Source organism: Yamadazyma tenuis, chromosome 2 (genome assembly GCF_029203305.1).
Source record: "Yamadazyma tenuis chromosome 2, complete sequence".
Taxonomy (NCBI): Eukaryota; Fungi; Ascomycota; class Pichiomycetes; order Serinales; family Debaryomycetaceae; genus Yamadazyma; species Yamadazyma tenuis.
Window position 1 is genome coordinate 781,941 of NC_089462.1, and position 13,525 is coordinate 795,465.

The window sequence follows — 13,525 nt, forward strand, 5'->3', positions numbered from 1 at the left end:
TGGTTATAGGGCACCAATCCTTTTGGTACACACAGGCGTGCACCGTTTACGACACTTAGCCTCTTAACCCGAGGCCTTACAACCGTTGTTATGCGCCACCAGATATGGCCAGCCACGCTCATCTGGAAGCTCATGGATGCCCACACCTCCCTCGTCTCCTGGTGGCAAAACTCAGGATCGCGTTCATGTTATTGTTTCTACGCCTAAACGAGGAGAATATCTGATAACAAAGGAGAGCAACGGTTAACAATATGAAATGAAAGGAGAAATTGCTTGATCGAATAAAAGACTCCATCGGAAGAAGGCGACCCCAGTTCCGATTCTAGAACTCTTTTATTTTTTTTTTGTTTTGTCGTCGCAATTTTCCTGCAACGCGATTCGGCCGCACCACCGTATTCCTCCCAGTTTTAGAGATGGAAAATTAAAGGGGCATACAGCAGTGGCTAAATTTTAAGTATTGTTGACTGCATGTCGTAGACGCAGTTAAACATACATATCATACATATCATATATTTCATACACAATTCTACTGAAATACTTTCTTAGGTAGCAATCGGGGTTATACTTAAATTGCCGTCACTCATGTAGGATTTAAGTATAGACAACTGATGTTAGTAACCAAAAACTTTAAAAGACCAACTTAAACCCTAAGACGACTAATCAATTTATTGGCCTTGAAGGGCTCGCAAAATCATTCAGCCTCATTTGCTTTGCGAGCATTATCGATGTAAATCCCTAAAATTCTCCTTTTATTGTCAGCCCCTATTCGGACACATTGATACCAATTTGGAAGGCTCAAGTGGGAATGTTCAAGACGATCGTTAGGAAAGTGTAGGGGGCGTCCGTTTCAGTTGCCACAGATGAATCTTCAATTGTGCGTCATGGACCATTATCAACAAGAGTGCTTCACTGGGGAATTGAGATTCAGGGTGCAGACGGTGTAAGAAACCATTCATGCGAGACCCCGGTGTGTAGTAACAATTGGCGAACTTTGTAGCTTATTGGGAGCGACTTGGGGTGAAAGGCGGCATGGTATAGGCTCAAATTTCATGTACTGCAAGATTAGAACTGGTTTAGTTTCAGGTGTTGTGTTTCATGGGTATATATCATTATCTTGCCCTTATCACCCGGCTAGATTGACCACACTGGTTAGATTAGCATCGATTTCATGTACTGCCAGTAGTTCTTGCGGATTGGGTCGTACTTGGTGCTTAACAAGTCGTAGTAAAGAATTGACTTGTCATCATTATACACCTGTGCCAACACCTCCAAGGCATACGACGACTTGATGAGTTCTATCTCATCAGCAGAATCTGTCCCATCGTTGACAAACTGCTTGCAGAATCCTTCCAATGTCTGCAAGCTGATATTGAACTTGTTGCAAATTCCCAAGAGATAGTTCCAAGACGACTCGTTCTGAGGACTCACGGTAATTTTGTGCTTTACATATTCCAATTCTTCATCCACTACATCGCTCGTGGCGGCGTCGCCCTGCTCATGGCCAAACTTCAAATAAAATCGGTGGTTCCAAGCACTGTTGTTTCGAACATCTTGCTCAATCATGGCCTCCACAAACAGATTCTCCTTTTCATCAGCAAATAACCCAAATCTCGACACAACCCACTTGCGGTATGTCCAAACATGGTGGTTCTTGGCGTCTGAGCTGAGCATAGCCGCCATGATGGGGAATTCGCGGTGGTAGTTGTATTGGCCCGTAGTGCCGATAACCTGCTCAATTATCAACTGGCGATAATTCCAGATTTGATAGTTCTTTTCGTTGTCCAAAGATATGGTTTCCAACCAATCAAGCTCATCCACCAAGTCCTTGCCAATCTCACGGATTACATTGTAGCGGTAGATCCATATGGAATAGTGGGAGGGTAATATCTCAATTCCCAAGCCCGTGAGGGCAAGCGCCCGGTCGCTGTACTCGTTTTTCTTCATCAACGCCAAAAGCGTTCCCATCACAGACTTGAACTGGTCGGTGTAGAGAATCTGGCAGAGTTGTGGTTGCTCTTCATTCAAGGCCACCGGCTCGATATCATCATAGGTATATTCACTGTTCATTGTAGGATGTGGGAACAGGATATGGCAAAAAAAATCCCACATCTAAATCCCACACCGCGCGCTGACACTTGATTTTGCAAGTGGCATGAATGTTCATGACAGAGATCTTATTTTATCCACGTTATTCGGCACCAGCATCCTCTACCTCACCTTGAGTGCCCTATCCTCGAACAAGTTGTTCCCACTCCTTCTTGTGGTCTTCATTGCTGGTAATATGATCCCACGTCTCAGAAGCTTTGAATCCTTGATAGGCAAACTCAGGTCCTCCACCAACTCCGGCATCAATGCCGCCATTATCCCCACCACCTCGAAGCCCAACTCCGTGTTTCGCCAGTTGCCGTATCAAAAGCGTGAAGAGATTATCTCCGCCATCAAATCACTCCAATTGTACGCTACCAACAATATGAAGAGCGCTGACCGTCGCCGAAGATTGTTTAAAATGATGTCCTGGAGGCAGCAAAACTTGTGCAAACAGGCAGGATACTTGGAGAAGCTAGATATAATGGATGTACTTCTCAAGAAGAACCAATTGTTTCTCAACGAGGTGGTGGAGTCGTCTATTAATGCCTACGAGATCTCTTTTAGTGATTTTGATATCATCAAGAACTTCGTCGACTCCAGCAGCTACCGTGTCATCGAGTCGTTGACGCACTTCAACCGGGACTGGAACATGGACCAGTCCCATGACGAGTTTGAACTTGGGCCTGTTATTAAGTTTATTGAAACTCAATTGTCGCAGGTCATCCCCAATGCCGATAAGCCCAATACTTGTATAGTTGTGCCAGGATCGGGCTTGGGGCGCATCCCATACGAGTTGGCTCGCAAGGGCTACGGGCAGGTGCACTCGGTCGAATTTAGTGGTCTCATGTATCTTTTCAACCAGTTTGTCTACTCCAATAAGGAATCGCTGTTGGCGAATCTAGAAGTGTATCCGTATGTGCACACAAACTCAAATTTTGAGTCCATTGCCGACCAATCCCGGTCAATTCTCATTCCCCAATTGCAGCAGCCAACAAACCTCTCTATGCATCTTGAGGATTTCAACACCTTCGAGCTTCCTGACCCGGGCCAATGTAAGAATGTGGTGATCGTAACGGCATTTTTCATAGACACGGCCGAAAACTTGATGGACTACCTCGATTCGATCAACAGCTTGGTAAAGCCGTTCAGAAACAGCTACTGGATCAATATAGGACCGCTCAAGTATGGCAGCGCTCCGAAGGTGGAACTCAATATGGATGAGTTGGCCCACTTGCGCACGGCCCTAGGGTGGACAGATTTGACCACTATCAACACATTGAAACAGCCTATTCTGGAGGGCGAAAATGGGCTTTACTCGTATGCAACTGACAAACACAGTCTATGGCAGGGGTACTACGGGCTCACTGGATGGTGCTCAAAAAAATAGTTACTGCTTTATATATACGTCTATGAATCGCTACTTCATGAGATTGGATCCCTTGTTGATCTGCAACTTCTTGTCCAGACCCCCACTGATGATTCCGATCTCGTTGTCCCAACGCACGTCAAATATCTTGCTATTGGAATTTGGTTCGTTTCTGGTAATGGTGTACAACGGGTCGACAGACCTCACATCCCACACTTTGACCAACCCGTCGTGCGAAGCAGATGCAAACATGTTATCATTATATGGACAACCACTCAACCCCACCACAAAGTTGGTATGGCCTACGAGCTTGCTGACTGACAATTCCGTGTCATTTTCTTTGACTCTGGGATCGTGTAAGTTGATATGACGAGCAGATGACCCGGTCACCAATAAGCTCTTTGTAGGTAAATGCAACACCGAGAGTAACGAGAATCCGGTGGCTCTGGTATCAATACACCTGGACGTCACCAAATCCCACGTCTTGATGGTATGGTCTTGGGAAACCGAGTAGGCCACCGTGGAGTCGGTCAAATCGAAAGTAATGCCTTCCACTGGCTGTTTGTGACTTTGGAGCATCGACAATGGAGATCTTCTTCTTAAAGTCGAGTCTTGAACGGCCATTTTTCTTCTCTTTTTGGAAGATGACGAAAGCACATTGGCATCATAGTCCAAGGGCTGAATTTTGTCCATTTCTTTGTGGTTGGTGGACCAGAACCCCACTTCTCCATCATATCCAGCAGATAGGATTCTGTTGATTTTACTGTCAACTGCTAATGATACCACGGGACCTTTGTGACCTTCTAAGATAGCAATGGTAGTACCTTCTTCCGGGTCTTCATCGTCGGCTTTGTCGTCAATTTCACCTGCTTCTTTGTTCTTCCACAATCTTATTTGTCTGTCATTTCCACAGCTCACCACTCTGGTGGGAGAAACCCACTGAACGGCCCTGATGGAACCAGAGTGACCTGTAAACTGCTTTTCGATAACTCCTGACATGTTGTAGATTCTGACCACCCCGTCATACGCACCTGACAAGATCTTGGACTTTCCACTAAAGTTGATGGTATCCAACGAGGAAATCCAGTCATTATTGTTAAAGGAAGCCAAGTACGAAGGAGGCAAAACTGCGCGGGTATATTCCAACGTCAAGAACGTCTCACTGCTCAAGGCATTCTTCGTCAAATAGTCTTCCAACGACGTTCTTAACAACTTCCCATCAATCAAAAAGTCGAATGGGATGGGGTTCTCAGACTCGCTATCATTTGCCAATAAATGGTTCACCACTTCAGAAAGCCCGTATCTTTTTAAACTGATAGGCACATACAAGGGGGCCTCAGAAACTGCGAGAGACTCGTCCTCCTTAGTAATAAACTTGATCTTCACTTGGGACTTTTCTTCACTCATGGCCAGGATGTTTCTCATCTCATCTCAGTTTTCATTTTTTTCTGTGTGCGCGGTGCAGAGCCTGGTTGCAAAACAAGATTGAGGGAATGAGAATTTGGCAGTAGCTGAGTTATGTTTAGCAAGACCCTGTTGGTTTGTTACAAAAGTACCGTAGACATTGTTTGTTACATTTCTTCGAGTATTTCCTATTACTGCAAGGTGTATATTTGTACTCCTAACCGACTTTTCTCAAATTTCATTATTTTTGTGGATTCCACTAAATTTCATAATTCTTTTGTGCTTTAGTAAACTTCATTATTAAGATTTTTCTAAACTTCAGTGCTTTCGTAGTTACACATATGCCCAAAACACTCACGTGACCTGCTCTACTCAAAGCTGTACCGACACGTTCAACAGGTTACGAGAACCTGGACGCAAAAGTGGTACTGAAGCTCCCACGGCCCGGCCTACCAACGAGGCGGTGTGGAGACCGGTGCCCACCTTACGTCTCAAAATCGTCTCACTCTTGCTGAGTGTAGACCGACTGAGACGTGAGCTGAAATGCAGTTGCTTGATCTTGGAGATAATCTGAGACTTATTTCTATAAGCATGAGAAGCTGGGTCATGAATGCGGCCTTGGGTAAACAAAAGCTTTGCCGCCCTCTTGATACGGCACCAAATTCTCTTTCTGGTGACTCTTGGAGGAGGAAGCGATCTCATGGACCAAAAGACACAAAGGTTTCCGTGGGAAGCTGCGATTGTAATATTTTTGCAATCGCAGATGCGTCCAAAACCAACAACTCGGGATCTCCGCGGAAGTGCCATTTTATCGTCCCCGATTCTGATACCTGATAGGATCACTGCCATTTCACTGGCCCGGGTCGAATTAACATTATTAACAGCTCAAAAGGGTTCTAGCACACTATATATATCCTCAGGTTTACCCACACACTCGCAAAACTTTTGGTGTAAGTATTTTCACCCATAGTGCCAACCCGCCCCAAGCCAAATTCGTTTTGACTCTAACTTCTCATCTCATTTTCTCAAAGAAAAAAAAACTCATCCATCTATCTTTCACAAATGAGTTCTATCGAAGACGTTCCTATCGAAGTGTCCAAAGTGTTTGACACCATCTTGGTGCTCGACTTTGGCTCGCAATACTCCCACTTGATCACCCGTCGGTTAAGAGAGTTCAACATCTATGCTGAGATGTTGCCTTGCACTCAGAAGATCTCTGAGTTGTCTTGGAAGCCAAAGGGTGTCATTTTATCGGGAGGGCCATACTCGGTGTACGCCGACGACGCCCCTCATGTGGACCACGATGTGTTCAAGTTGGGTGTTCCAATCTTGGGGATCTGTTACGGAATGCAAGAATTGGCATGGATCAACGGTAAAGGTGTTGCCAGAGGTGAAAAGAGAGAATATGGACCTGCCACCATCGATGTCCAAGACAAGTCTTGTGCTTTATTCAAGGACATCGACCACTCGCAAGTGTGGATGTCTCACCACGACAAGTTGCACGCCTTACCAACTGGTTACAAGGTTGTGGCTACGTCTGGAAACTCTCCCTTTGCTGCTATTGCCAATGATACCGAACAAATCTACGGAATCCAATTCCACCCCGAAGTAACCCACACCACTCAAGGTAAAACCTTGTTGAGAAACTTTGCGGTAGAGATCTGTAAGGCCAACACCAACTGGTCAATGGAAAACTTTGTTGACACTGAAATCGCCAGAATCAAAAAGTTGGTGGGACCAACGGCTGAAGTCATTGGTGCTGTTTCTGGAGGTGTGGACTCAACTGTTGGAGCTAAGATCTTGCATGAAGCCATTGGTGAGCGTTTCCACGCCATCTACGTCGATAACGGATTGATGAGAAAGAACGAAACCGAACAGGTTTATCAGACTTTAACCGAAGGGTTGGGAATCAACTTGACAGTCGTGGATGCTACTGACAAGTTTTTGGACAGGTTGAAGGGTATCAAGGACCCAGAAAAGAAGAGAAAGATCATTGGTAACACCTTCATTCATGTATTTGAAGAAGAGGCTGCGAAAATCAAGCCTGCTTCGGGACAGGAAATTGAATATTTGTTGCAAGGAACTTTGTACCCCGATGTGATCGAGTCTATTTCTTTCAAAGGACCTTCACAAACCATTAAGACCCATCACAATGTTGGAGGATTGTTAGAAGACATGAAATTAAAGTTAATTGAACCTTTAAGAGAGCTCTTCAAAGACGAAGTTAGACATTTGGGTGAATTGTTGGGAGTTCCCCATGATTTGGTATGGAGACATCCCTTCCCTGGTCCCGGTTTGGCCATCAGAGTGTTGGGAGAAATCACCAGACCTCAATTGAAGATTGCCAGAGAAGCTGACCACATTTTCATTGAGGAAATCAAGAATGCTGGAATCTACAAGGAAATCTCCCAGGCATTCGCTGCCTTGTTGCCAGTGTTTTCAGTGGGTGTCATGGGAGACCAAAGAACTTACGAGCAGGTTATTGCCTTGAGAGCCATTGAGACGGTTGATTTTATGACTGCTGACTGGTATGTTTTTGAAGCGTCGTTCTTAAAGAGAGTGGCCTCGAGAATTGTTAATGAGGTCGACGGGGTTGCCAGAGTCACCTACGACATCACATCCAAGCCTCCTGCCACTGTTGAATGGGAATAAGCTTTTTGCTATTGTTTTGATAGATAAGTAGAACTGATATACTTGAGATTTCTATTTAGTGTAATATAATCGTCATCTGGAGTCCCTCATGTTCAAAAGTGACCAGATGCCTTCATAAGTAACTAACCTGCTGTCGTATCACCGACGCGATCAACACATCATCTTCGTGGCTAATACTAAGGAGGAACTCTTCATTGTTCTTGGAGTAAGTATCACTGCAAACCACTGGTTTGCCTCGTTCATCGTAGATTCGAAACCATTCCTTGAACGTGAATGATTTCTGATCCTGAGAGTCCAATGTCTTGTAGATGGCCTCCTTAATAGCCCAACTGCCGGCTAAGAAACTCATACTTTTGGAATGATTGGAGATCGAGAGCTGGGAGAATACTGGCATTTCGTGGTGGGGGTTCAAGATCCTCAGTGACATCTTCGCCATGAACCGCGACATGTTCCGACCCTCACGGGCTGCTATTGACTCGAATCTCGAGATCTTCACTATATCAACTCCATGTCCCAATACATTCGTCACTCGTATTCCAGGCATTAAGTTCCTCTGCTCCGCTGCGCGCGCGAAAGATGGATTTTTCACCTCCAACAATTATCAATCAACCATAATGGCATCTTCAGTTACCGGACCCGTGCCGTTGCCCGACTCCAGATATGACTTGTCCAGTTACTGGGGTAGGGTCAAGCACTGTGCAGAGATTTCTGATCCCACGATGTTGCTCAACACGTCAAGCGATATCAAAAGGGCCAAACTCATGATTTGGGAATACAGGAACGGTGTCAGACCCGAAATGACTCCTGAGTTGTGGAGAGCCAAAAAGGTATTGGACTCGGCAGTTCACCCCGATACCGGTGACACCGTGATGTTGCCGTTCAGAATGAGCTCGTGTGTATTGTCCAACTTGGTGGTTACGGCCGGAATGTTAACTCCTAACTTAGGCACGGCTGGAACTCTTTTCTGGCAAATCGCCAACCAGTCGTTGAATGTTGCCATAAATACCGCCAACGCCAACAAATCGCATCCCATGACCACCAAGCAGATTATCACCAACTATGGGTTGGCGGTATCGGCGTCTTGTTCGGTTGCGTTGGGATTGAACTCGTTGGTGCCCAAATTGAAGTCTTTACAACCAAACACCCGGATGATCATGGGGAGATTGGTACCATTTGCAGCAGTGGTTTCTGCCGGTATTGTGAACGTGTTCTTGATGAGAAGTGAGGAGATCAAGAAAGGAATCAGTGTGTTTGATAATGAAGGAAAAGAGGTAGGAACCTCCAAAACCGCTGCCTTGTACGCGGTAGGAGAAACAGCAGCCAGTAGAGTCATCAACGCTACACCTGTAATGGTGATCCCCCCGTTAGTTTTGGCCCTGTTACAAAAAACCCGGTTTTTAAAGGGTAAATCAAAAGCAGTGGAAATCTTGACCAACATCGGGTTGATCTTCTCCACCTCTTTGGTGGCTTTACCATTTGCGTTGGCGGTGTTCCCACAAAGAAGAACTATGGCGGTATCAAAACTCGAGCCCGAGTTCCACAACTTGAAGCTGGCCAATGGAGTGCCCGTTGAGACCTTACAGTTCAACAGAGGTATTTAGATTCTAATAGATTAATTAGGTTCTTCTTGTATATTTTAACTGTTACATTCACCAGAACTTCCAGTCTCCCACCACGTCGAAATGTAATGCCTGCTCTATGTCTGCTCTGGTGCCAAATTTAGCAAATGCGTCGGCTGCAAAAACCGCGTGGTTGCAATCGTCCATGAATAGAGCACCTACACCTTTTCCACCCAAGGACGTTTCATAGCATTCGAACCCCTTGGCCGTGTACTGCGAGATCACCTGTTGGATCTTTTCTTCAGCAACGCTATCATCTACCAACGTGATGGCACACCCTCCTCCTCCGGCCCCGGTCAACTTGGTGACGCCGATTTGTTCGATGTCTGCGATCATCTTCACCTGTTCCAAAGCAGGGTGCGACACTCCCAAGGCCACCAACAACCCGTGGTTGACACTGGCCAACTGCCGGAGCTTCTGTTTGTGGAGCTCATCGAAGTTGGGCTCGATCATCAACTGGTACGCAGTCGTGGAAATGCTTCCCATCGCATCCAAAATGGGCTCACAGATCTTGGAGTACTCGCTGTTGATCCTCGACACGTCACTCACCAAGTGGGCCGTACTCCGCGGAACCTTGGTGTTGGTGAGCAACATCTTCAAGGGTGGGAAGTTGCGCATGGTGGTTCTGACCGACGGCTGGGATGGGTTTGTCATTCTCTGGAACATCACTGCTCCGCCGTGGGTGGCCACCGCGTTGTCAATTCCTGACGGATTCCCGTGGAACATCTTCTCGCCGATGAATGACCACTGGTCAATAAAGTCCAACTCCTTAACGTCGGTGGCATCGGCCTTTTCCCTGAGTCCGAACGGAGGTTTGGTGATGTGGCCACCTATCATCGATAAAGCAGCGGCAAGACACACCGACACACACGCAGATGATCCTAACCCGGCACCAATTGGAACAGTGGACCGCACGGTCATGGTCACACCAGCAACATCTGCTCCACAGAGGTGTAAGTATAGGTACAAAAACGAAATACACGCTTTGTAGTGGAAAGTGTTATTCATATCCGCCAATAAAATACTTAGTTTGTCAACGATTTCAGGAATGAGTTCGGTGGAAACCTTGGGCAATCCTTCCTCGTACTGGATGAACGGCTTGGACTGCTCGAACGGTAATTCGGATTTTTTCCATGAGTGAGATAACTGGATGTCTGGGAAGTCCAATCGTATAGACTCGGGGTCCTGGTTGGGAGTCACAAGAAGATAAGTTCTCAAGCTCAAGGCAGCGGCTATGGCGGGCTTACCGTACACGGCAGAGTGTTCGCCAAAGAGAATGACTTTGCCTGGGGCACTTACAAAGAATGGCTTGTCCATAGATGGAGTAGAAATTTTTCGATCGCGATACGAGTTTTGTTTATGGTGTGAGATGATATATACTGAGCACCATGGTACAAATTCGTGGGGGTATGGGTCAGATCTGGTACAAACTCGTGGTACGTCTCGGACGTAGTTATGCTCTTAGGCTTCTTATTTTGCTAACGTCTTCCCCAGGTGGCCTTGGATCCGTTTGATCCTCCGCTGCCTCCATTATTTCCTTCACTTATCACGTTGTTCATTCCCGTCATGCTGGTGCTGTTCATCATTCTCTCTCTAAGTCTCGCTCCGGACGTGGAGCTGTTTGTTCGTGCCGGGGCCTGGTTCACAGTATTGTATCCTCCTCCCGGTACGTGTTGCTGCCGGGACTTGTTATACATGTCCTGCAACCGACTCGAGGACCGTGGTTTATACGCCGACTGGGCGGCTGGCGCCGGCTCGGCGTACTGAGATTGTGCTTGCGGCTGCTGTTGTGATGGTGGTTGCGGAGTATTGTAGTTCGAGTAAACAGGCTTATACTGACTACTGCTGACATTAGTATAGCCCAGCGGTGGACCGGCCCTCGCACTGGACCTGGCGGGGGCGGCCGGCACCCCAAGCCACTCGGGGTACGCCTGGTTCTGGGAATCAAAATACTTGACGAAAGCCTTGTGGATTAAGGTATCTGTTTCGGAGTTCCCATCTTTATCGACGTACGACGAAGCCTTTTGGATGCTGGATGTCAATGACAAGTTCCCGAACTTGGCACTGTAGTTGTCTTTGATCTTGGATAAGAAAGTTTTTTGCTCTTCGGCACTTCTGTTCTGGTACTGGTTCATGACGTGTTGTGGGAAACTACAATTTGGGAGCACCAAAAAAGAGTGCGAAATGAGGAATGGCTGCTAACTGAGAACGACAAGCACACTGATGAAGTTCAATATTTGCGCCGGGTGTGAACACATCCGAGCCAACCACTCTCTTTGGAGACGTTCTCTTGGTATATCTCTTACTTTCTCTGCCCGTTTCCCGCTTACCTCCACAAATACCCATTCACATCCTGTACGCACTAGATCTCTTAATGTGCGCTCTGCGAAAACTTTTCAAGACGATGAGTATAGCTATGAGAAGATTTATCCAAATAGCTAGAATCACCAACGTGTCTACTCGTCCCGCCTTGTTGGGCCAATATCGACTCTTCAGCAACACCTCCTTTAGATTCAACGTCCCTCAGGAAACTGTTGCTCCCAAGGAGTCTGATCCAGAAGGTACTCTCGTGAAATTGAGAGCTAATGAAAAAATTGACCCCGTCATCTCCGAAACCTTGAACAATTTGAACTTCAGAGCGTTGACAAAGGTGCAAGATGAGTCGATTGGTCCGGCTATCGATGAAGAAAACGGGCTTGTGGTCAGAGCCAAGACTGGGACCGGTAAGACATTGGCCTACCTTATCCCCATCTTAAACCAGTTGTATCCCAGCAGAAGCCATAGTTTGAAAAACAAGCACCGGGTGTTCCATTTGATCATTGTTCCCACCAGAGACTTGGCTCAGCAAATCGAAAGAGAGCTTACTTTGTTTTGTAAAGGTCATCCTGAGTTAAAAAAGATATTTTTAACCAGAGTTGACGTATTGACTGGGAGCGTGAGATCCCACTTGGAATCTCTTTTTAATCCTTCGATCGTTATTGCCACTCCAGGAAGATTGATCAGAACCTTGGAAGATAAGAAGAGATTTGGTATTCGGTTTAGAGACCTTCAAACCGTCACCTTGGATGAAGCTGACAGATTATTAGATGCTGGTTTCGGTAAAGATATCGACCGAATTCACGAATTGTTGACGGAGCTCAACGTTGGGCCCCAACGAGGTGTTGATGGTCTCACCTTCAAGTACTTGCTTTATAGTGCCACCATAGATAAGAATGTCAGTGAATTTGCCAAACAGAAAATCGGTGAAAACTTCAAGTACATCGACTGTGTGAATGAGGAAGACACTGAGGCCCACGAGAATATCAGACAAGTGTTGGTGCAAACCAAGAGCTTCAACGACTCTATACACGCAGCTTTGGCTCACTGTATCAGAAACATTGAGGACGAGGCGGACTTCAAAGGAGTGCTTTTCCTTCCCACTGTGAAAGCAGTGGAATGGGCTTATGATACTATTAAGTCATCTTGTTCCAGAATCAATGGAAGGCAGGTGTACAAAGTCAATGGACAAATGACCCAGGCTGCCAGAGACAGAAATCTCTTGCTCTTTAGAAGAAGTCAAAGAGGTGTCCTTGTTGCTACCGATGTGGCTGCAAGAGGATTGGATTTCCCAGACATCACCACTGTTCTTCAAGCGTCTGCCAGTTCTGAAATCGCTTCTTATATTCACAAGATTGGAAGAACCGGTAGGGCTGGTAAGACTGGTGAAGCGTTCCTTTTCTCCCACGAAGCTGAACTGAGGTTTGTGAAGCAGTTGCAAAAGGAAAAGCAAATCGAGTTCAATGAGACCATTACTTACGAAGACTTTCAGAAAGACAGGGAATTGTTCAAGTACTCGAGTCATGATGACGCTATTGTTGAAGCGGTTCAGAGTTTGTGTTTGTTCTATAGCCAAGCCAGTAACCAATATGGGTTCAGCACTTTCAAGTGTATGCAGCAGGTATTGGAGTTCTACCGGGAAATTACCGATCTGAACGAAAAACTTAACCTTGAGAGGAAGTACTTGAGTGTGCTTAATCTTCCAAGACACGAGGCTGAACAGGTGTTTGAGGTTCCCGATGACTATCGTCAAAATGGTAGAAGAGGTGGTTCTGGCAGCAGATTTAACAAGTTTGACGGACCAAAAACTGGTGGATATCAAAGAAACAACGGTAGAAACGATAGAGGTGGTTACAAGTCTGACTCCAGAGGTGGCTACGGAGGATCTCGTGATAGAGATAACTACAGAAGTAATAACAGAGACAACTACAGAAGTAATAGCAGAGATGGTTACAAGAGCAATAATAGAGACGGCTACAAAAGTAACAGAGACGGTTACAAAGGCAACAGAGACGGCTACAAAGGCAAGTCCGGTGGTTCCTCCAGTTATGAACGGGTCAAAGACTATGATTAGTCTTAA

The 13,525-nt window shown here is 46.1% G+C and overlaps 10 protein-coding genes across 10 annotated transcripts; 4 read left to right on the top strand and 6 right to left on the bottom strand. All coding sequences in view use genetic code 12, as the record gives it.

Moving 5' to 3' along the window:
• Positions 1-1,149: 1,149 nt before the first annotated feature.
• RAM2 (CAAX geranylgeranyltransferase alpha subunit) lies at positions 1,150-2,067 on the bottom strand (the record flags this gene model as incomplete). Its single annotated transcript, XM_006690351.1, has 1 exon — positions 1,150-2,067. The coding sequence occupies one exon, from the start codon at positions 2,065-2,067 to the stop codon at positions 1,150-1,152; it is 918 nt and encodes a 305-aa protein (XP_006690414.1).
• A 214-nt stretch (positions 2,068-2,281) lies between these two features.
• On the top strand, positions 2,282-3,475 carry PSN45_001662 (N2227-domain-containing protein; the record flags this gene model as incomplete). Its single annotated transcript, XM_006689722.2, has 1 exon — positions 2,282-3,475. The coding sequence occupies one exon, from the start codon at positions 2,282-2,284 to the stop codon at positions 3,473-3,475; it is 1,194 nt and encodes a 397-aa protein (XP_006689785.2).
• Positions 3,476-3,505: 30 nt separating this feature from the next.
• YTM1 (ribosome biogenesis protein ytm1) lies at positions 3,506-4,861 on the bottom strand (the record flags this gene model as incomplete). The annotated part of the gene is made up of 1 exon (XM_006690349.1): positions 3,506-4,861. The coding sequence occupies one exon, from the start codon at positions 4,859-4,861 to the stop codon at positions 3,506-3,508; it is 1,356 nt and encodes a 451-aa protein (XP_006690412.1).
• Positions 4,862-5,230: 369 nt separating this feature from the next.
• PSN45_001664 (uncharacterized protein) lies at positions 5,231-5,560 on the bottom strand (the record flags this gene model as incomplete). Its single annotated transcript, XM_066157705.1, has 1 exon — positions 5,231-5,560. The coding sequence occupies one exon, from the start codon at positions 5,558-5,560 to the stop codon at positions 5,231-5,233; it is 330 nt and encodes a 109-aa protein (XP_066013802.1).
• Positions 5,561-5,920: 360 nt separating this feature from the next.
• On the top strand, positions 5,921-7,510 carry GUA1 (GMP synthase (glutamine-hydrolyzing); the record flags this gene model as incomplete). Its single annotated transcript, XM_006689721.2, has 1 exon — positions 5,921-7,510. The coding sequence occupies one exon, from the start codon at positions 5,921-5,923 to the stop codon at positions 7,508-7,510; it is 1,590 nt and encodes a 529-aa protein (XP_006689784.1).
• A 112-nt stretch (positions 7,511-7,622) lies between these two features.
• PSN45_001666 (mitochondrial holo-[acyl-carrier-protein] synthase) lies at positions 7,623-7,904 on the bottom strand (the record flags this gene model as incomplete). The annotated part of the gene is made up of 1 exon (XM_066157706.1): positions 7,623-7,904. One exon carries the CDS (start codon positions 7,902-7,904, stop codon positions 7,623-7,625), a length of 282 nt encoding a protein of 93 aa, XP_066013803.1.
• Positions 7,905-8,124: 220 nt separating this feature from the next.
• fsf1 (Sideroflexin FSF1) lies at positions 8,125-9,111 on the top strand (the record flags this gene model as incomplete). Its single annotated transcript, XM_006689720.1, has 1 exon — positions 8,125-9,111. The coding sequence occupies one exon, from the start codon at positions 8,125-8,127 to the stop codon at positions 9,109-9,111; it is 987 nt and encodes a 328-aa protein (XP_006689783.1).
• A 48-nt stretch (positions 9,112-9,159) lies between these two features.
• Positions 9,160-10,446, bottom strand: ERG12 (Mevalonate kinase; the record flags this gene model as incomplete). The annotated part of the gene is made up of 1 exon (XM_006689719.2): positions 9,160-10,446. One exon carries the CDS (start codon positions 10,444-10,446, stop codon positions 9,160-9,162), a length of 1,287 nt encoding a protein of 428 aa, XP_006689782.1.
• Positions 10,447-10,607: 161 nt separating this feature from the next.
• On the bottom strand, positions 10,608-11,264 carry MSO1 (Putative component of the secretory vesicle docking complex; the record flags this gene model as incomplete). The annotated part of the gene is made up of 1 exon (XM_006689718.2): positions 10,608-11,264. One exon carries the CDS (start codon positions 11,262-11,264, stop codon positions 10,608-10,610), a length of 657 nt encoding a protein of 218 aa, XP_006689781.1.
• A 269-nt stretch (positions 11,265-11,533) lies between these two features.
• PSN45_001670 (P-loop containing nucleoside triphosphate hydrolase protein) lies at positions 11,534-13,519 on the top strand (the record flags this gene model as incomplete). Its single annotated transcript, XM_006689716.2, has 1 exon — positions 11,534-13,519. The coding sequence occupies one exon, from the start codon at positions 11,534-11,536 to the stop codon at positions 13,517-13,519; it is 1,986 nt and encodes a 661-aa protein (XP_006689779.2).
• Positions 13,520-13,525: the final 6 nt, after the last annotated feature.